General features: G+C 36.2%; 4 protein-coding genes across 14 annotated transcripts in view; 2 read left to right on the top strand and 2 right to left on the bottom strand.

Moving 5' to 3' along the window:
* LOC107044131 (syntaxin-1A) overlaps nt 1-14,199 on the bottom strand; it is a 66,949-nt gene extending 52,750 nt beyond the window's left edge. For all 6 annotated transcript variants that reach the window (XR_001461300.1, XM_015265900.1, XM_015265901.1 and 3 more), the window contains exons 1-2: nt 13,986-14,199; nt 7,947-8,033 (exon numbers count right to left, since the gene is read on the bottom strand). Coding sequence is in view for 5 of the 6 variants with exons in the window: in XM_015265900.1 (XP_015121386.1) it covers nt 7,947-8,033; nt 13,986-14,018 (120 nt within the window). In the remaining variant the exon portion in view is untranslated. The remainder of the gene's footprint in view (nt 1-7,946; nt 8,034-13,985) is intronic.
* A 918-nt stretch (nt 14,200-15,117) lies between these two features.
* On the top strand, nt 15,118-18,721 carry LOC107044125 (GTP-binding nuclear protein Ran). Of its 6 annotated transcripts, none has more exons than XM_015265881.2 (3): nt 15,118-15,310; nt 15,919-16,388; nt 17,393-18,721. In XM_015265881.2, the coding sequence occupies exons 2-3, from the start codon at nt 15,957-15,959 to the stop codon at nt 17,606-17,608; spliced, it is 648 nt and encodes a 215-aa protein (XP_015121367.1). In that variant the 5' UTR covers nt 15,118-15,310; nt 15,919-15,956; the 3' UTR covers nt 17,609-18,721. The 6 variants fall into 6 exon arrangements, with proteins under 6 accessions (XP_015121367.1, XP_015121370.1, XP_015121371.1 ...); XM_015265884.2 differs by lacking the exon at nt 15,118-15,310 and adding an exon at nt 15,321-15,368; XM_015265885.2 differs by lacking the exon at nt 15,118-15,310 and adding an exon at nt 15,376-15,506.
* The window catches only part of LOC107044124 (elongation factor Tu, mitochondrial), a 5,270-nt gene continuing 1,473 nt past the window's right edge, over nt 18,713-22,509 (bottom strand). The window contains exons 4-5 of the mRNA XM_015265880.2: nt 19,763-20,732; nt 18,713-19,283 (exon numbers count right to left, since the gene is read on the bottom strand). Coding sequence (XP_015121366.1) covers nt 19,100-19,283; nt 19,763-20,732 — 1,154 coding nt within the window. The 3' untranslated portion in view covers nt 18,713-19,099. The remainder of the gene's footprint in view (nt 19,284-19,762; nt 20,733-22,509) is intronic.
* Nucleotides 21,968-22,509, top strand: part of LOC107044126 (methionine-R-sulfoxide reductase B1) — a 10,053-nt gene continuing 9,511 nt past the window's right edge. The window contains exon 1 of the mRNA XM_015265889.2: nt 21,968-22,001. The gene's annotated coding sequence lies outside the window, so the exon portion shown is untranslated. The remainder of the gene's footprint in view (nt 22,002-22,509) is intronic.

Genomic DNA, 22,509 nt, shown 5'->3' with positions numbered 1-22,509 from the left:
GTTTACGTTTTTCTTGAGTTACTGGAGCAGATAATTTTTTTCACGATTACAGTAGAAAACCTCTAGTTTTTCGGTCCTCTAATTTTTTCAACTCGCTTTTCCCCTCACAGCTTTAAGCAGTGCTCCCTATACCGAACGTTTAATCCGCTTTATTTTCTATTAATAGAAATTAATATATGATGATCAAATTTTATTCTACGTTAGAGAAATTTTAGCGTACAATAAAATTTGATCATCGTATATTAATTTTACTAAATTTCGGGATAGAAATGAGGAAGCGATGACTCATGGTACACTTTTATAGAACGGTAGGATAATTTTTATCAAAAATTTCTCTCCGTGTATTAAAATTCCCTCGAAGACCCCTCTCTCTCATTTCGCCGATGAAATGAAGAGTTCCTGTCATTGGCGCAACGCTGAAACCAAATGCGGCATCCGTACGGAAGCCAATGATATCAATAATCATGGCCGTTGGCATGGCTCTCGAAAGCCTTAAAACTAAGTTCCTGTCATTGATACAATTTCAATTTTTAAGCTGATTTCATGATTCTACATTTTCTAATCCTGCTCAGATTGAACATGAATAATGTTATTGAATGATACTAATTCTTAATCGCAAAGTCATAATAATAGTCAATTCAATAATTATAATTCATCAAAATGAAATTCAAAATGTACCACATCAGAACACAAAGACAGCCTTGCTAACGTACGTCGCGTAGGAAAAGTGTCTGCGAAAATGTCTGCGTGTAATACGCAGGGCCTGCGTGTACCATGCATGATCACGAAAGTGTCTGTGTGTAATATGCAGAGCCTGCGTGTAATGCGCAGAACCTGCGTATGATACGCAAAATCTGCGCATACCATGCATGATCCCGAAAGTGTCTGCGTGTAATACGCACAACCTGCGTGTAATGCGCAGAGCCTGCATGTAACGCTCACCCCTCCCCCCTCCCTCGAGAGGATTACCTCCTCAGACCATTTCCCCCTCATTCTCTCTCTTTGGTCCAGTGTCTCCCCCTCCCCTGCCCCTGTTGATTCCACTACGTTGGTTAATCCCACCCCAAGGATCAGATGGAATGTCGACAAACTTCAGGAGTTTCAAACCGCTCTGGAGTCTCAGTCCTCTTGTCTCTGGACCCCATGTCCGGAAAATATTGAATTTGATATTGACCCAACATCAAATCTTGTGCGCAATCTGGAATGCAGCTGAGCAAGTAGGACTTGTTGTCACCCCTAAACCCTGCCTCCACCCGGGTCGTTTTGGTACCATAGTCTCCAAAAATAAACCATGGTTTGATCAGGACTGCGACTCTTTAAAATTGCAACTGGAAAAGGCATCTAATACCTGTTTCGCCTCAAGATTTGCTTCAGAAGCTAAATCAGCCTTCCTACTTCTGAAGAAGTGACTTCGAGCTATTGTGGATGCCAAGAAAAAGCTCTATGACCGTTTCCTCGCTGACACCCTTGCAGACCTCTCTTCACAGGCTTCTTTCTAGGCTGCGGTGGACAGGTGCAAGCCTAAATTAGGACAAAGAGACGCTGGTCCGCACATTGATTCCTGGACCAAATTTTATCGTGAACCGTATCCCCCTGTATTGATGTCCCACTGGATATTCCTGAGCTCTTGGTTCCGGAACTCGATCAACCGTTCACACTCGCCGAGATCAGTAGAAGCATCAAACATCTGAAAATCAACAAGGCACCTGGTGCTGATGGTATCTCCAATGAGATGCTCAAAGCCCTGACTCCATTTTGGGTTTCTCGGATGCTTGCTCTATTCAACACAGTCTTGGAACGAGGAAGCATCCCCGGACAAATAGAACCCAAGTTATCGGAAAAAACGGAAAAATGTGAAAAAAATCACATCTCCGAACTGGGCTACCGAAAAAATCTGAAAAAATTTGAGAGATAGTTTTTCAACCTCCCCGATCGTAGAAAAAATCGCCATTAATTTCCAGGAGGGTGAGGGTCGGCCATTGACTCATTTGACGTGGAATACCTCATATACAACTTGATATATCTCAGGAACTACTGGGCCGACTGGGCTGAATCAGTGCGCCGAAATAGAGTTCATTCATAGCTATCAGGGGCCAAAATGTCAGATTTCTATCTACCGATTTCACCGTATTTATGTTGAATTTTCGAAAAATTGTTCACCCAAAATCCAAATTGTCACACACATACATACAGACATGACGTAAAAACATAATTTCTTTACGTTTCATGACATTCTACATCATTTCCGATCAAAATTGCCGAATCGAAAAATGGGTCAAATACAAGGCTTCCATTCGGAAACAAAAAAGGCTAATAACACATAACTTCTTACTTCTGTCGAATAGGCTCGCAACCCTGCTTGTTTTATCTCTAGAACCCACAGAATTCTCAGCCAAATGTCTACCGATGAATTGCTCAAAACCCTTCTCAAGGTATTTGGAAAATAATAAGCAATTCCTTTTGACCATTTCATTTAATGGGAAATCCGGTGGCCTGGCGTAGTGGTTAAGGCCGTTGCCTCACAACGGATAGGTTCCAGGGTCGATTCCTGGCCGGGTAGAATGGTGAGATCTAACCATTTTTAAAGTCTTGATCAATCGCCATATAGTCTCATCAGACTCGAAGCGATATAAAATAAATAAAAAAAAATAAAAAATTTAATGGGAAATACCAATGCAAAATTACTGGGAATCTTACATCTCTATCTACAATTCACGACGAGCTAGTGTTACAATCGAGGACTCAGACTGGAAGACGCCCACACTCTGTCGTTTGTCGGTGAGGGCGCGTTCGCGAACTTCCTAAATGGAAAAAAATAACACGAGACGAGTGTATACTTCTTTTATTACTATTGCATCCCTAGGTTTAGTCAAAATAAACTGCACAAATACTTTTTCTTCTACTCCTCAATAAAACCTTTCTCTTTGATATTTTTTCAAGAAATCTCTCATGAGAAAAAACCACAAATGAGTTGTGGAGAAAGAAGAATTGTCTTTATTTAACGATGGCATACGGTGCAGATATAGATATATTGGTATAGGTATTGTAATTGGAAGTGACACTCAAAGGAACCGAAGTAGAAAATACGAAGGAACGACTTGTTCGTTATCGGTAGACTCGTGGAAAATTGGACGTTGAAGTTTATGCGAAAATTCTTGCGAAGTTTATGATGAATTTCAAGGGACTCGCAATGGTGATGGTGGTGATGGAAGTAGTAGTGGACTACAGAAACCCACCTCTGCCACTTTTCTCTGAACCTATTAACATTTTTACGACTGTGCAACAATATTCAATTTGGAGATCAATTCGAGAATTGGAATTTTTATTGCATGTTTGTTTCGTCAATCATTTTATTCTGAATACACCATGGAACTGATAATTTTCTACAATAATTTTTTCCTTAAATAAACGATATCAATCTGCCGAAAATGCTGCATATTCTACATATTTTTCCATGTAGAAATAAAAACTTTGAGAATAGAAATGACTAATTTTTTTCAAGTTTTTAACCTTTAAAATAGGACTTCATTTATTCAAATGATATCATTTGTTCAAGGGATATTAACGATTGAAGACTACTCATTTCCGAATATCTAATAGTATAAATTTCTTTCTGACATGAGGATATTCCTATGGCTAAATCGATAGCAAACATTGACTCCGTGCAAATTGAAAGGAGATAAAAAGACGCTAAACAAAAGAAAAGCACAAAGGAAAGTCGAGAAAAGTGGTGAGAAAATCACAAAATTCCAATTCAACTTGAAAAATAAGTTTGGAGCTTAACTCTTTCGCATTGTGTACGGCTGCTTACGGATCACGGCGTCAACGATTCTTGATTAAAAAAAAGTTTCGAGTGGCAAAAATATTTAAGTGGATGAGAGACCTATTGAGAGTGATTAATTTCATACTGAGGAATAAATGCACCAGAAAAGCACAGGTATCTTTTTGTGCTGGAAAGTCAAGTAATAATTCTGCTGTTGGAAAGAATTAACTATACTGTCAGGCTGAAGGTGACAGCGATCGGTGAGTTGTGAAGACGGGTATACTTAGAATTTAGGAGTGTTGAAAGTCGCGAGAAACGTGCTATCTGACAGAGTTGAGAGAATTCCATATATACAGTATGAATTGGCGTATCGCTTAAGCATGTATTAGTGGATGAGTGAAGCAAATATATTGTTGGTTGGGTATTACTTCAGAAAATATTCTATGAATTTACGAGGTATTTTTTTCATGGAAATTTGGTATTCCTTTTGAGTATAAATACTGTATCTAAAATAGCTTAACAGAATGATAAACCAACCTCTAGTGCATCTTTTTATAAACCTCCCAATCTTTATTATTATTAAAATAAGCGTCCTACATACGCACGGAAATTGTTTCTTATTTATTTGTTTCCTAGAGAGAGGAGATGATCTCCCTGTGGGACTTTTGTTGCGCTATCCAATGCCATAATGACTTTCATTGATTATCAGGTTATCCCAGGAATTGATACGAAATTTCATACACTATACGAAGGAGATCTCTTGGTAAGCTTCTCTAAATCCGTCAGGTTCAGAGATTCTAATGGAATAATCTGTTGACACTGAAGAAATTCATAACCGCATTGTTTAATTCATTATACAATCGATTTTTTTAAACTACGGTGATTACCTCAGAACCTCACGAGCTGCACTTTATAATAATGAACTCAGTACCCTATATATGATCTCATGACATCATTTATGAATAAGTGAAGAAAAAAGAAAATCCTAGTACTAATTTCACACGTAACGGCTAGAAAACTCACGGTCGAGTGACATAATGATTCCAAAATACCGTTTATTTCGTGTCATCCCATTAGTGATTTTGATCATTTCAGTGAATCCATGATTTAATTCGTTCCACGAATAACTAGTGGTGATTTCCTTAGCGAGAATGAATGATTTTCACATGATTAGAATCATTGGAACTGATTAGAGAAAAAACGTTTCTACTTTCTCTAGTAGAAATCTCGGAATTCGGCAATTTTGTGATACTAAAAAATTAGCGAGCTAAAAAATTCAGAAAATCACTGAAATTCCCACTTTAAGAAAATTTTCTCTAAAAATCGGAAAAAACTTTTATTCCTCAGTAGGTTTACTTAAATCTGCTATAATAGGGAACTTCCATAGAGTCCACTTTTCGAATATTTTTAAATGAATAGAGTCTTTGTAGTCTATGAACTATTCCAGAGTAAAAAATTTTCCGAAAGGTGGTCTGGATATTTTGTAATAACTGATTAAAAATGGATCAATTTTGAACACTTTTTTTGGGGTCATGACGTCAACTCACTGGAATCAAGTTCCCCTTGCGACTACTAGCAGCGTTATTGAGTTATTCAAGCCTCTCAAAGTGCGAGAAGTTCAACCAAAACAAATCAAGGGGGTCATGTTTGAAACAATTATTAAAAGTGGATAACAAAAATATATTGGCACTAACAAATGAAGTTCGTGCTGAAAAATGATTTTCAAAAGGCGTGCTCGGGGAATTTAAGTGTCGGAACCGTGGTTGTATAATTTTCACTGTTGTATTTTTACATCTTGGTACAAAACAATATTTATAAGGAACTTTCATCACTCGATCCGGTTTTTCTGACATTTTGGAGCCAAGTACATGTACAGAGTATTTTCCTAAATTTCAGAAGCTGTATTGAACCGGTTGACGGCGCCGCACGAAAATTTCGGTCTTCAGTGAGTTAACGTCACAGGCCTTTTTAGAACGTTTAAAAAACGCAATTGTTAAAAGCAGATAAATAATTATTAAACTATTTTCCGTGTGTTTCCTTATCAAATATGAGTTCTTGAAAAAAAAAATTTTTTTTTAAACAAGCAAGTTCCCTATTGTACACCCATAAAGGCGGTTATTTTGCGATTTTGGAGAAATCTTGTTTCTGGAATTTAGAACTTCTAGGTTCTCAAATTAAGAACCTTTACTTTTTTGTTTACTTTCTTGAATTCATGATGTTTTCTGTTCTGAAATTAATCTACTCAGTTATCAGTCCTTCGTTACCCAAACACGTATAAAAAAATCGTATAGAAATTTTCTATACGGATTGTGTTTAGAAATTCTATAGAATTTCCGTATATGATATTCGGATATTTCTATACGAATATTTTCTATACGAATTATTTCTATACATAAATTTTTAAATAAATTTTTGTTTCCATACATAAGATGTCTAAACACTCCGGAGAAAAACGTAGAGAAATGTCGCAACTCCATACCAAATGTTTTTATACATGTGGCAGTGGGTCGTATAGGATCAAACCTATAGAAATCGTATAAAAGTAATTTGTATAAAAAATATCCGTATAGAAATATCCGAATGTCATATACGAAAATCCTCCAGAAATTCTATACGTAATCCGTATAGAAAATTTTTATACGATTTTTTCATACGTGAAGTACATCACGTGACCCAACAACTCAATGAAAGTTGAAATGATATTCAATTATTCCAAAATTATATCCCTTTCCAAATTTTTTAGTTTAGGCACGGTATAAAGTTCTTGATTTGAGAACCGTACGGTTTTTGACGTCAAACTTTTTTTGCTTGAAACAAGTAGTTTTTTGGTACTGTATTTTTGAGATTTTTATTGTGAAATTAAATAATCAGTTTTTAATTCTCAGTACAATGCCTTCTAGAACCATGAGTTTCTTAAAATCAGGTTCGGTCTGGGAACTGAAAATTTTTCTCTGCCCACATCTATGCGGTAACTGTAGAAGAATCAGAGTTAAATTTTAGATGCCAAGTATCACAATCAACCACATTGACTTTGATTTTTTTAATAGTGATCCCATGCAACTCAATTTTTGCGTTATGACGTTTAGCCTCATACCCTTTTTCTATTAGTTTGTCTCACATGAGTTTAGAGATTACGTTGATTCCTCTAATTTCATGCACAATTCTATCAGCATGTAATTCCATTATTTCAAAAGAATTACCATTCCAAAATGGCCGATTTTGGAATGGTCAAAACAATAATACAAAACCTGTTGTTACTGAATGAACCAAAAAACTTCCGTCTGAGAATTAACTTCAGCATGAAAATTGCGAAAATTATTGAGACATGACATGATGCATATTTGGACGTGTCGTCAGAGGTTTTTTCAATAAGTGTAGGTGTTTCTTTTTTATATCATCGAGAGTCAAGTGTGACAAGAAGGTGATTGGATCTCTGTTATCAAGGGTATATTGACAGCCCACGCATATATAACGTATTGCGCAAGAGTCAAACTATAAACGGGGTTGAACGTGATTACTGAACATACAGATACGGAGTGGCAAAGTTGTGGATGTATGGGAGTTTGGTAAATGTCACACCCCAGAGAATTCCAACTGTAGTACAGAAACTTGATAAAACGACGTTCAGCATCACTCTCGTGTTCGCTAATTATTTCCAGGATTTGAGGTTGTTGTTGGTGTTGAATAATCACATAGACAATAGACTCTAGGAATTAAGAACAGGGGAATGATGGAATCTAATGCATTTATCAAGTTTTGATTATAAAAGAGATCAAATTTAATAGATGAGTCTAGTTGAATATAAGTTTCCCTGATGAGGTGATTCAGAAAAATATTAAATCTCAGACAACAAGGTAAGAGATATCCTTTGTAAGTAAAGGACGTATGCTCTTGATTCTTTTATAAAAGAGATCTCTAACGAATTTTCGTAGCTCAACACCGAAATGATCTTCAAAGGAAACCCGTCAAACATTTAAAGTCGACCTATTTTGTTTTCTTGATGAGGTAAATATTTCACTCATGAGTAATTGTAAGAGAAATTTTCAAGTGATAATTTTTGTAAGAAACTATCGCAGCTAGGAAAAAAATCTCACAACACTTTGGATGAAATCCAATATAAGTTCCCATTTGCATCAATTAAAATATCATTACTTATGAATAATGAAAGTGATTAATTACTCACATCCGCGAAGAATTCTGTCATGAAATCCTCCTGCCCACCCACGGGGACAGACACCTCATCCGCCACATCGTCGTCATCCGACTGAGCCTGAAAATGTTGAAGAAACAAAATTAAAGAGTATTTTATTACAAAACTATTCTGAAAACTATTGTAAATGGAGCAAATAGATGACAAAATTTCAGTTATACATATAATATCGATCAATTAATAGCCTCGGGTGATACTCGTTATGTTTGAGGATCGCCTCACGGTAAGTGGCGTTTATCCTTCGCAGCCTTTCAATTGGTTAAGTGCTCTCAATTAAAACCTCAGAGGATCCTCAACGTTCGCATCCAATGAGTAGCCACAGCATTTCACTGTCGTATTTCTCTGACTTTGACCTAGGTTTTGCACTGACCGGTCTCAGACGTTGCTGCATTATTAAGTCAAATGCCTCAATTGCAGAATGCAGATGAGTTCAGAAATTTCATGCAAATTATTTTGAAAATATTTTTGGAACAGGTTGGCTAGGATATATCAAGAAACCTTTTTCGTACTCCACAAAATTTTCTACAGTAAAGGTACTTTGATGTTCTCTCCTAACGTGATTAATTAACGAGTTACAAAGCTCATCTGTCTAAATAATAAAAAAAAGGAGAGTGAAGATACAGGCGATGGTTAGACGGGCGGGGCATGGGGGGCATAAAGAGCGTAATGGTTGGAATCTGATGGATCCAGCATTTATACAGATCACAGTCGAATATCTGTCAACAGTGAGGGTCAGGAGATGAAGCTGAAACTATCGTAAAAGTCACCAGCGGAATATTCGATTTAGGAGAATCTAGGATGCTATATCGTAAAAGGGAGAAAGGAAATCAATCTCGAAATATCTCGAAAATCTCGAATAAGCGTAAGCGTAAGGCTGAAACCTAAGCGCCACTATGTGAGGAGAGGAGAGGGCGCGTGTGTAGCACGTGCGGCCGATCTCGTTGTACAAATATTTTCAAGTCGTGTACAAATTCTTTCACAATTGAAATAGATTTGTACATATGAATATAAATATAAATGTTTGTACATTTGTTAGTTTCAGTTTTCCGGTCAGAAGTTGCATAAGCGTTAAGGTACTACCTCAGTCACTTATCCATGGTGAAAATTGCCCAATGTTCTAGGAACCCAAAATGTGGATCATATGTGATTGAGCACACTCAAAAATTATTTCCAAAACTTCAATCACTTCGTTCACACCATGTTCGAAATATATATCTCAAAAATCGGATGGACGAAATACTTAAAACTTTGGGAATCGTTTTTCAATTTGATAGAGGCAGACTGCAATAAAATTTAGAAGTTGTAGGGGATTGTCTCTACTATGTTGATGATTTTAGTACGTATTTTGTATACTCAAAAAGTGAGAAAAAATCGAGTTTCAATTTCTTTATTGACGGCATGTGACTGTACAGTCATAAAATCCTCGAAATATTCCCCTTACCAGGATGTTCGATGCATTGACTTGAATTTAGTCTCCATACACAGAATATAGTGACGAAAGAAAATAAGTGACCTTTTTTGAAAATTCCAATTTTTCGATTGTTTTTCTGAGAATTCCGTAACGAAGTGTAGCACGATTTAAGTCGATTTTGGCTATTTGCCAGTTTTCAATGAATATACGAAAAAAATAGCCGAAGGAAAAAATAGCCGATGGGTAGTAACACGCTTTGGATGTGGGAACCGACAAAATGACCGGTCATTTTCGGTCATTTTTTTTTCGCCTACTGTTTTCAATGAATATATCGGAATCTAAGGCAGATTGTGAAATTTTGAATATAATCTTTTCTGTAGCACTGAATTCACGTTACAAAAAAGTTTATTACAAAAAATTTCATTATCTCCCTCAGATTCAGAGATATTACTCGAAAACTCAGATGAGAGTGAAGTCGCCTTAAACCGTTTTATCGCTTCGCTACTGAATTGGTAGAGACAAATTGAGTGCAAATTGGAAGCCATGACACCAATGAACTAAATTTTGTTTTTATTTTTTTATCATTAGTATGGCAGTTTCAAAAAATAAATTATCCAAAAAAATTATTTACTTGTAGTTTATTGGTGTGTTATAGCCTTCAATTTCCATTACACGATTGTCTCAAACATATGATTGTCTCTATCAATTCTGAGCAAGAAAATAAAAAAATTTGAATTTTCAAAAAAGCTTATATTTTTGTTTCGTCACTGCATTATCTGTTTGAAAACCAAAATTCAATTTATTCCATCGAAAATTGATGAATGAAAATTGGTGAAAAAATTATTTCGAAAATTTTATGCCTGTACAGCGACACGCCGGCAATGAAAAAAATTGAAATTCGATTTTTGATCATTTTTTGAGTATAAAAATTAATGAACAAAATTTCTTCCTGAAATTTTCGCCGGTTAGTTCGAGGGATATGTAAGCCAATTTATGGTGCTTTTAGACGTATTTTCTCCTACTCCTTACTACGACTGTAGAACTCTTATTGCCTTCCTCTAGGGGAAAGAAGATGATTGAACTTAGACTGAGCCATTGTTTTTTCTCATTTTATCCTGCTGCTGGAAACAGTGACTTATGCAAGAGGAAGTTGTGTCCTCGTATGGACGTGAGAAATAAATGAAACGATGCAGGTTTCAAGTATGATAGTTGAGAACAGAACACACTACTTTGGGTCAAGGATACGCAACGAGGTCTGTATGCGTACGTAGGATATTCAAATGAGAACTCTCGAAGCGAATTCAACGCTCCAATGTCAATAATTTTTAACATAAAAACATAAAAACATTTATCCAAGAACTCAAATGAAACTTTTCATTACCGAGATAACAATGCAGAGGATACTATTTGACTGCTACAGTGAGTGAGATAGTAAAAACGGGTCGAAAAACAAAATATAGTACATTATACTGTTAGTATCTCAAAAATTTTTAAATTTCGTCAAAATGATCAAAGAATCCTCTCGGCAACTGCATAAATTTCATCTAAAAACAATTTTATGGACTTTCTTTTCCAAAACTACGTAATTCTGATACATTTACGGGAGAATTTGGATATTACATTGATCGGAAAATAAAATCAGGCAAAAAACTCAATATATCATAGCATATATGTTCAATTTTGTAAATATCTTGGAAACCGACGGATCCAGAGAAAAAAGTCAAACGTTATTTTCTTTCAGAGATATTTATAGAGGAGTCTGCAAATTATTGAAAAATTTATCTGTCTCCGACATCTCATTACTGAATTTATTATTTGACATCTCAAGATCTTCCCACATTTTATTCCTCGTTTCTTAAACAATAGTCAACCCACTGCGAGTGTCAGGAAGGAACAGGCGCGTGCTCAAGGTAATTCTCCCTGCAGAAATCAGACTGACACCTCTGGGCTTTCATTCAACAATGAGAATTGTCCTCGTTAGCGCATCGTCCCTACAATCCACAAAGACACCGCTGTGAGGCAGGGTGAACTTGATTTCAAAAGGAATGTTCAACCTCGTAAAAAGTATTCCAGTGAGAAATTTTCAATGATTGAATTGGGCAAAGAGAAAAAAAGCCATTTATGTGATTAACGAGAATTGAAAAACGTGAAAATTATGAAGAGAGCTTGTGAATCATACTGGCGGTAGATTTATCAGTACGTGCATTGTATCGTTAAGGGGTATATTGATAAAAGAATTCTATGCGTCATTGTTGTTTGTATTTCATTCTCATTGAAGTTGACAGACTGTCATGGCACTTTGTTAGGAGTAAAACTTCCGCCTCACTCATCCTTATGACAAAAACGGTAGAAATTCTAGGACAATAGTCTCTCTGGCCATGCAGCCTTGAGAAAATTGTAAGGAGCAATGATGATAAGTATGTGAAGCCTAATTATGCGACGAATAATTTTTCCCTCGAAAAACAATTCACCTCAGTTGAACTTTAAAAGTTTTCTCAATTTTTAGTTTTAGTTAAAACACTCCAAAACAAGTGTCCATTGGAATACGCTTGGGAAGAGAAGGGTTAGAGAAATAAAAATGTAGAGGTCTTTTCTGTAGGAAACTTGGGGCCTGAAAAAAGTTTGCTGTGATCTTTCAGTTGAAACTCACTAGCTGTTCAATTGACTTTTTTACAGTCATTTAAATTGGTGACAAACCGATTTCTCTATACTTTACTATAAACCCTTATATAATCAGCAGTAATACCATGAAACCTCCAAAATTATCGGATATTTTCCGATTGTTTTGTTGCGTAGCAATGAGAGGGAGAAGTTTTGCAGATTAAAATTTTTATTTTTCTGCAAAACTTATCCTGATCGTTGATACGCAGGAAAACATGAGGGAAATGTTCGATTAATTGTGGAGGTCAAGTGGTATTCGACGGATTATTTTTGTTAATCGGATCCTTCCCAAACCGACTTATTTTGACTTTCTTCATGACTTTCTTTCACTCCACAGGATAATATTTGACAATTATTTCGTTAGAGAAACAATTGCAGAGCTGGAGGGAAATTATCAAAAGCTAGAGGGAAATAACCAGTAGTAATACCACTAGTGCTTCAAAATTATCGGATATTTTCCTATAGCTTCGTTGCCTAGAAACGATTGTGTCAAATTTCGCAGGTTTAAAATCCCGAGTGCGAAGCACGAAAGTGTGCTTCGGAGTGTTTTTTTCTGCGAAATTTGACACACTCGTTCCCAGGCAGGGAAGCTTGAGGAAAATATCCGATTAATTTTGAAGCACGAGTGGTATTTGACGGGTTATCCACGGGTTTTTCCACACGAATTTCCGCCAAGCAGAGTGCAGTGAACATCCGGATACATTTACACAGCCATACATTTACAACCCACTTTTTTGTTTATCTATCACACAGAATATTAAACGTGAAATGCGTTGAAAGATGAGAAACATTTGAAAAGCTAGTAGTGAATTTTCGTCCGAAATTTTTTAGAAATTTCCGAAATAAAACTTTTTGACAGCCTCAAATACTGCGCTCTGATTGGCTGAAATCCGAGTGAGAAAAATAATCAGTATAATTTTTTTCGAATCTGTCAAGATTTTTTGGTGTTTTGTACTACTCGGGGAGATAAAACAGCTTGACTTGCAGCATTCCTGTTTTCCTCCCATTTTATTCGACTTGTAAAACTTTTCATTCACCGACGCCCCTTAAAAATAAATGAATCAAGAATTATCACATTATCAGTGGTCAATGGACACTCGTAGTAACTGATTTTATGAAGATAGAGATATACGCGTGTGATCGTGACAGGAATGATCCGCATAGTTTTTCTCCCCCACTTGTCCCAAAGCAAACTTTGCTTCAAATTTTTTAAAACCCTTTTAAAGAGCATCCGTTCAATACAAAACACAAACTCGATCAAACCCATCTACAGTTAACCAAATTCAAAGCGAAGGTGTGTGTCGGTCGTCCATGCAGATAATAGTGGGGTATTCTGTCAAACTTGGGCCATAATTCCGAAAATAAACAAATAATAGCCCTCAATATTTTCCACTACCGCAACCATTCGTGAACAAGTACAAAAGTTTTATGCACATTTTATGTTCCCATAACCCTCAATTCACCTTCTTTATTGACTAAATAAAAAATAAAACGAAAGACTAATTACACAGGAAGAATTAGAATTAATGAATTCATATTTTTCGTCAATAAAAATCAGTGAATCTAAAAATAAAAACTGACGATTAAGGAAACGACAATTGAGACATTCAGTATGACTCGCCGGTACATTGGCTACTTAACAGGAGATTATAAGCGAACAATGGGAACGCCTTTACCGTTGACATATCGCATATTTGACCGGATGACTGACACACCGCGCTCTTTACTTCCCGGTGCTCCAAAATGCACAGGATACATTTCACATTGATGAATGAAAAAACCCTAATTAATTATCAAGTGATGCAATTTCAATGGCAAAAAAATAGTTAAAAAACTAACGATTACATTGGTACAGAGTGACGTGATGAAATGGTACACCAATTGTATTGAGGCACTGGTTCGTAGGGTGTAAGGTGTTTTGTTGAATGTAATAAACTCACCGCGACGAGGGCTGCTAATCTATCCTTGGTCATGATTCAACGATGGTTATTGGAGTTAACGGACGTACAGTTTGTATCGTCTAGTTTGTAATCCCATTCACGGTTTTATCCATGTAATATAACGAACTCACCGATCACTAAAAAACTAAAGGAACACGGACACACTAATCGCGGACAGACACGGATCGTAAAATCGATACGCTCGCAAACTCGCCTGTTTCTGCAGTGCCGTTCGACAATCGACGCATGCGCCAATGACGTCAACAATGCACACTGACGTGACTAGCATTTATTTCACCCCTTGATGCGTTACATTTTTTTTCAAGTCCTATTTTTAATTTTTGGGGGCGGGATATTCATTGCCAATCACTGATTCAATTATATTCAATTATTATTTGATTGTTTTGGGAAGTGATAGGATGACAATTCCGGACTCATGATGGGGGCGCTGAACGGCTTGCAACTCATTGGTTCAAAAAGAGACCGGTGTGAGTGGACTCGACCAATAGACATCGCCGACATAATATGCAGCAAAAAGGTGCAATCAGACGGATTTTTCAAATTTGATGTCAATTTCTGGAAATATCTCAATATTCATGGCAAATAGTATAACTTCTAGTGAAATATGGATTCTAAAGTAAAATGAAGGCATTGTCAAGGATATTTACTCATCAATGTGTGGAACTTGAGTTGAATTGTATTTAATTATTTACTGGTTCGTGATATTAAATTCATTATTAAATGTAGTATACCATTTAAAAGTGGATTAATTCCTTGAAATTCATGTTCCAGATGTAAAGTGATTCACTTTTCGGGCCCAACGACAAAAAATATTGTTCGACACGCGGCCGTGAAGAATTTTTCTACCTCGTATGATTACAGAACTCGCCTTCGGCTTGTACTGTAACCTCATATTCGCCCGAAAAGTTCCTCGCGGCCTAGTGTCGAAATGTACTATCACTCATTCTAGTGATTGAGAACGATTGAAGAACCAAAATAAAAAATCAGTCCCATTGTTTTTCGCATTTTCCCGCTTAAAAATGGCTGACATTTATCGCATAAAATTCCAAATATTCGTCCCTGAACGAATAATTCCTAGATGTCGCCACATAAAATCTCGAATTTTTCTATTTTCCTCCTCAAAAACATTTTACTTTATTAAATCAAGTCTAAAAAATTGATTAAAAAATTAGTTTCCATCGTTTAAAAACTTTTTCATAACTAACATCGTCCGTTGAAATTTCAACGAATGACGGTTGCCGTTGTCAACATCATCGTGGTACCTGAACGAACGCCATTGTGAGCCATAACGACTGTGCGAGACGGTAAGTTTTATCGTTCATTTTCACATCCATCGCTTATTGCCGGGAAATTTTCTTTACGGTGGGAATAATTCATACATTAACGAAGAGCATTATTGATATATTTAAGCACAATTGTCAATAATATTGATCGTTAGCATCGGACAATATAAGCCGAGAGAACGAATTTCCTGGGTAGTTTGTTAGGCGCCATTCGAAGGTAACTTGGAGAATTTTTTCGGTCACCTCGAGAGAATTCAGAGGCTATTCGGCGTGGTGGAAGGCGCGCAATTCCCTACACAGGCGGCCGGCTAACTCCAGTTTAGTTACTCTAAAAGTTGTTTTTTAGTCATCTATCGTGGACAAAATTGTGGTTAAGAGTTCATGTAAAGGAGTAGCTAGTTGCAGGCAAAATTGAGTGTTTTATGGATGGTTCGGTAGTTATCCGATTCTCATCGGTCAGTCTCTGTCAATTCATAGCGTCATTCGCTAACTTTCCAACTGCTCCAATGTTCAAACGAAGATTTTCATAACTTAACGGTTTTTCAACTCCCTAAGTACTTCTAATAGTTTTCATTATCTCGTCAATAACTTTTATTTGTATTCATTTCTTGACTTGTGGTATTTTTCAGCTTTCAGAGTAACAAAAAGGGGATTAAAAAACGCAAAAATGGCGCAAGAACCTGATATGCCTACATTCAAGTGTGTGCTCGTCGGTGACGGTGGTACTGGAAAGACAACATTTGTAAAACGTCACTTGACTGGTGAATTTGAGAAGAAATACGTTGCCACCCTTGGTGTTGAAGTACATCCACTGATTTTCCACACTAATCGTGGGCCAATTAGGTTTAACGTGTGGGATACAGCTGGCCAGGAGAAATTTGGCGGTCTTAGGGATGGTTATTACATCCAGGGACAGTGTGCTGTCATCATGTTTGATGTTACGTCCCGTGTGACGTATAAAAATGTACCCAACTGGCACAGGGATCTTGTCAGAGTGTGTGAAAATATTCCGATTGTACTTTGCGGGAACAAAGTTGATATCAAGGACAGGAAAGTCAAGGCCAAGAGTATTGTGTTCCACAGAAAGAAGAATCTTCAGGTGATTATTTTCTTTATAATTGTTTAAGAATTTTTTTTTCGTGTATTAATTTCTCACATTTGGTTAGAAGTGTACGTATTTCGAAAACGAGTGATTTCATGACAGAATGTCATTCCTCTTATTTCCCACCAAATTTTTGTAGCAAAAGATGTCTTGACGTTTCTCTAGAGTCATTTACTTTGAATTTCATTACGTAATTAATAAAATATGATAATTGATTAAGTTTTATGACTCCTCCATAGATTTGATAGTCGTATTCAATTTTTTATAGGGGAGAGTGAGTCAAAATGAAACACTAAAAAAAAAGACTATATGACGCAATTCAAGCAAACCAAATTTTTGTTATTAAATATTTCTTTTTATTAACTTTTTTTTTCATTTTTGGGAGTACTGGTGAGAATAATAATTTTCCATTCAGTAAAATGGAAAATTATTGAGAAGTTTTGGCGGGCGAAGATTCTGTCAATGGATTAATTGAAAAGAAAATGAAACAGCAAAATGCAAGGTCCAGGGGGAGATCCAGAGGGGGAAAAAGGGAAATGAGAATTTCAATCGAATAATCCATTAACAAAATCTTCGCCCATCAAAACTTCCCAATAATTTTCCACTGTATTGAATAGAAAATCATTATTCTCATCAACACTCCCACAAATAAAAAAAGTTGAAAAAAAATGTTTTTGATCTTGAATTGCGTCAAACGTCTTTTATTTGACTGTTTCATTTTGCCCCTCTCTATTTAAATTAATTTGTCAGCTGTGATTATATTTATTGATTTTCTCATTTTTCTTCCACCCGATAATTTGTAAATGGGCCCATCATTTCGAGTATATGTTAAAAATGAACAGATTCAACAAGGAATTTCAAGAAACCCTGTTTTTGTAGGTGAAAAAATTGCCAACACAAATGATTTTTGATAAAATTTCCTCTTGTCACTCCACTATTCACGTAAATTATCAAATATTAAATACTTAAATTTTTCAATGTCTTAATTTTTTCATGGTTAGTACTACGACATCAGTGCCAAGAGTAATTACAACTTCGAAAAGCCCTTCCTGTGGCTTGCAAGAAAATTAATCGGTGACCCCAATCTCGAGTTCGTGGCGATGCCTGCTCTTCTTCCACCAGAAGTTACCATGGATCCACAATGGCAGCAGCAGATCGAGAAGGATCTCAAAGAGGCACAAGAAACTGCTCTCCCCGAGGACGACGAAGATCTCTAGTTTCATTAAAAACACAATGTGCGTATGGCCGTGACAAAAATTTCACTGTTAATAAAACAACAAAATTCAATATCATAAACAAGAAAAACTGTAATTTCCTATTGTAAGGCCTATGCAAGAATAAGTGCTCTACGTACTCGTTACGTGCTTACCTCTGTGGATTGCAGATTCTTTTACAAAGACGAATATTCACTCTTTTTACACTACTTAGGTTTTATTCAATTTCGTTTAATCCCTGGTAATTCCTGTGAGTCATTAAAAATCGTTTATCACCAATTCAACGTTGTTACTGCCATCCAATATTAAAAATGTTAGCCTCTCCCCAAGAGTTATTGAAGAAAGTATTTGGGCAAGAATCTGTATCATTCAATCAATAAATAAAAATTGCCATAATTTATGAAACAATTCTTCTCTGAAGTCAAATCAACGGAATCGAAAAAAAAGAACAATGGCTGCATAAATTATAACTGATTGGTTGACACGTCATCCAAAATTGACACTTAGAACTACCATAATATCAGCAATTAGGGATCCAAAAATTGAAGTAATTGAAAAAGTTGGGATGTTTAAAATTGATAAAATTGTCGAAATAATTACATTTAAAAAAATCACGGAAAATACGACGAGCGTACGATGGAACAAAAAATGCAGTGCATAGTTCGGTCAATCCCTAGCGGTTTCATCGTGGGCTGTTTAATATTTTTATAAAGCGAAAGTGAATGTATGATTCGTTTGGAACTAAATTATATGGGAAAATTGGATTTTTTTCTGTTTTTGTACTGTGAGCAAAATATTTTCGCTTTTCGTTCACAACCATGCAACTGATTAATTTTTTTTGTCCCCCTTCCCCATTAAGAATCACTGTTGAAAGTGCGCGCGTAATGATCCTCAGTTTATTCCCTTGTAAAAGGCATTATCCTGTAGGAAAATGAATAAAAATATGCGGAATGTGTAAAGTTTAGGAATAATTAATAAATTACATTCGATTGCGTTTGAAGTAAATGGTAATTGTAAAATGCAGGTTGATTTGTTTTTTTCATGATTCGGTCTGTTCAGCATAGATGACAATGCTGTCTGATATACAATAAATAAATAACACCCATGATATTTTCATTTTCTTATTTAATTATAATTAATTTCCTTACTTGTTGATACAATGTGTTGAGTTTCCAACTCGAAGATTTTAAAAAGTGATTAGTACACATATGGAGTTTTTTTTTCATTATAATGAAGTGAATGTAATGATAATTATCATCTTAACCATAATTAACAAATGACTTTGGGTTTAATTTTAACACTGATTGATCCTAAATCCCTGGGGAATGTTCGGTTTATGGGATTTCTTTTTTATTTTTTATTCCGGTTATTGTATTCAATGTTTACAAATCGAAATAATAACCAGTATTATAATTTTTTCTTGGTAAAACTACCCTAGTTCGTGAAAAAAACTGCAGGTAACGCTTATCGATTTTCCAATGGAGTTGATAATAATTAATTGGCTGCTGCAGCCTTCTCTCTTGCTTTCTTTCCATCAAGAAGAGCTCCGCGTTCTTTGTCAGTCATAGATTTAAGAACAGTCGTAACAACACCAGTTCCAAGGGTTTTCGCACCATCACGAAGGGTAAACCTTTGTCCTTTCTCGCACACCATTGGCCTCAGAAGCTTGAGCTCCAATCTAGCAGGAAAAAATATAATTCGATTTTTGAAGATTTCCGTTTTATGATGTAATGATGAAAAAATGGATACCATAATTTTGCTGACTCAGAAAGAAAACTTGAGAATTTTTGACAAGTCCAATACTTTCTTGACGGAAGTCCAATAATTTTTTTTTATAAAAAAATCTCAGAAACGTGAATTACTTATAATAAAAGTTTGAGACTGTTAATAATTTTCATATCGAATATAGTTTTTATTCATTTTTGTTATTCTTCTCAAGTTCAATCCTTTCCTTAACCTTCATCATTTTTTCAGAAGACTGTGATATTCCCTACCTCAATTTAATTATTATCAATAATACCAGACTACCCATTGTCACAAATGTACCTGAATGTTTCTATCCATTTTAACTTCCATTTAAAATTTACTTCAGATTTTCATCTTGAAAAATTCACATCTATTCAGACTACTTTAATCCCTAGAGAAAATTCAACTTACGTAGTATCTTCACCCGGCATAGCCATAGCCTTATTCGGAATAGTAACCTGTGTAGCGCAATCCCATGTTTTACTGAACATCTGGAGCTGGATAAAATTGGAAATGGGTTTTGTCCTGCCTCCCTCGTTAGGATTCAGAATATATACTTGCGCCTCAACATGATCGTTAGCCTTGATGGTGCCAGGTTTGAGCATCACCATTCCCCTTCTGATATCGTCTCTCTTGACGCCTCTGACCAGGGCACCTAGCTGGTCGCCAGCCTCTGCCTGTGGCAGAATTTGGTGGAACATCTCGATACCAGTGATTGTAGTCTTGAAATTTTTATTGTACCCCACGAATTCGCACTCCATTCCCTTTTTGATGATTCCACGTTCGAGACGTCCAGTGACGACAGTTCCACGTCCAGCAATAGAATAAACAGCCTCAACAGGCATCATAAAGGGTTTATCAAGGTCTCTGGCCGGAGTTGGGATGTTATTGTCAACAGCCTCCAGTAATTTCAGAATAGCTTCGCTACCCAGTTGTGGTTCCGTCCCCTCGAGTGCGCATAATGCACTGCCTTTGACCACTGGGATCTTCTCTCCATCGTATCCCATCTCTGACATCAGCTCCCGAATCTCCATCTCCACGAGCTCAACCATCTCACTATCAGCAGCGTCAACTTTATTGATGAAGACGATTATATGTTGAATACCAATCTGCTTGGAAAGAATCAAGTGTTCTCTGGTCTGCGGCATGACACCATCGGTAGCAGCTACCACGAGAATTGCTCCGTCCATCTGCGATGTTCCTGTGATCATGTTCTTGATGTAATCCGCATGACCAGGACAGTCGGTGTGGCCATAGTGACGATTTGGTGTCTGGTATTCAACGTGAGCGACATTGATTGTAATCCCTCGAGCTTTCTCCTCTGGGGCATTGTCGATTTCGCTGTAGCCCTTTGCTGTTGCCAGTTCTTTCTCGGCAAGGACTGTAACACCAATTCATTAAGTTTAGGACCTGCATATTGCTGGTTACTTGCTTCCTGATGGGTTTAGGTGGTGAGTAATGTTTCTTGCATAAATATTTCAGGGTATTTATACCAGTGTGTCCACCTGGAAAATTCAACAAAATTCCCTGAACTTTTCCTGACTTTTCCCGGTCAAATTGAGGAAACTCCCTGACCATAGAAAACGTTTTTTTTTATGAAAGAATGTTAAATTTATAGACTCTAAGGTGAAAAGCGTAGTAGAACGCTTTAGTGGAGACAGTGGCATTCCGTTTTGAAGGCCATAGAGTGGAGATATTGAAATTCACCTTAGAGGATGAAAACGTTTTTGAAATTGAAAGATAGTTGAAATGATTGATAATTAGATGAACTTGATTTGATGTCAAGAGTGGAATAAAATAAAAGTAGTTAATTGCTTTCGTCACAACATAGTCAATATATTTTCGCTCATAAATTAGCAATGCGCTTCCACATGTGAATTTTTATAACGATGGAATTTCAATTGAATTCAATGATTTATTGTATTCAATTTATTGACATTGCCTCAATGTTGGCAGCGAACATTGCACCAAAAATATTGGTTTCAAAATGATTTTTTTCAACAAAAAATCACCAAAAAAAATTTGGATTCAACAATTAAAGTTGATACTCGGCTGAATTGCTCCCTTCCGTCCGATTCCTAGTGTCAACTGCTAAGAGGTGACTCATCAAATGATAGTGATTCATTCAGTCATGCGAGTATTGACAAATTAGTTAAACAATTCATCAAGCAGGGACTGACTTAAACTTTCGTCAAAGTAGTAAAAATTTCGAGAAAAACAATTTTTTATGCCAATAAATAGCTATTCAGGTATTGGGCCATCAGACCTAACCTATGCCCGAGTAGCTGAATTCGTTGTTTCACTATTAAGTTTCGTATTGTTACACGTGTGAGATATTGTCATAAGTGAAACTATCGAAAATCGTTCAGTGCATGTGAATAAAATAATCAGAAATTTTGTTTTCTTCAAACTAAATTTTTCCTTTAGAGAGAAATTTTAGAGTCTGCACACCTACCGACTGGAATCTGAAGAGTGTTATTTTATTGAGAAAACTTACTGAATGTTGATTCTATTTGCATAATGTCATGATGATCATATCCATATGTCATAATATGCGTAGCAATCTATTATTTAATGAACGATATTTATTATTAAGTGTAGATTTCCGTGGCAATAACTTGTGATTCAACTAGGGGACATAGGGATTCAGGTATTGGGACATGGACGTTTTTTAGATTCAACTACTAGGACATAGTTCTTACATAATAAATTCGTTTAGTTTCTGGTTTGTTTAATATTTTCATAGCTGAAAATAATTGTTTTCGGTCAAATAAAGTTGGGTAATCCTCTAGAATAATTCCTCTATGACCAATATAACAGAATTTATTTTTATGCACGTTCTTTCATTGACTCTTACTTAAAGAGTTAGCTACCAGGACATTCACCTTAGTCACCTCCGATTTTTGAAAATTTTTCGGTCCCCCCTCGAAAAACACACTCCTTCCGGGTTTTAACATCGCGAAATTGTGGAATCGCCCATTTCAGAAAGTTGGGTTAAACCCAGAGGTACCTATATAGGCGCCTCCGATTTGACGTAGTGGCCTCTCCGAGAAGAGGCGAGGATAGCCGCGTGTAGTGTATATGGAGGCGTATATGTACGCAGTGTATAAAGAGGTATATATATATATATATATATATATATATATATATATATATAT

The sequence above is a fragment of the Diachasma alloeum genome, unplaced genomic scaffold (genome assembly GCF_001412515.2).
Source record: "Diachasma alloeum isolate Michigan unplaced genomic scaffold, Dall2.0 Dall_scaffold_00681, whole genome shotgun sequence".
In the NCBI taxonomy this organism is placed as follows: Eukaryota; Metazoa; Arthropoda; class Insecta; order Hymenoptera; family Braconidae; genus Diachasma; species Diachasma alloeum.
The sequence above is the reverse complement of the archived record's forward strand: the minus strand, read 5'-3'. Positions and strand labels throughout refer to the sequence as shown.

What these genes read in the sequence shown, in the direction of transcription:
- LOC107044125 (XM_015265881.2), top strand. Translation starts at nt 15,957, where the DNA reads ATGGCGCAAGAACCTGATATGCCTACATTCAAGTGTGTGCTCGTCGGT. An exon ending in ACAGAAAGAAGAATCTTCAG is followed by an intron (nt 16,389 to 17,392) that starts GTGATTATTTTC and finishes TTTCATGGTTAG; the next exon opens with TACTACGACATCAGTGCCAA.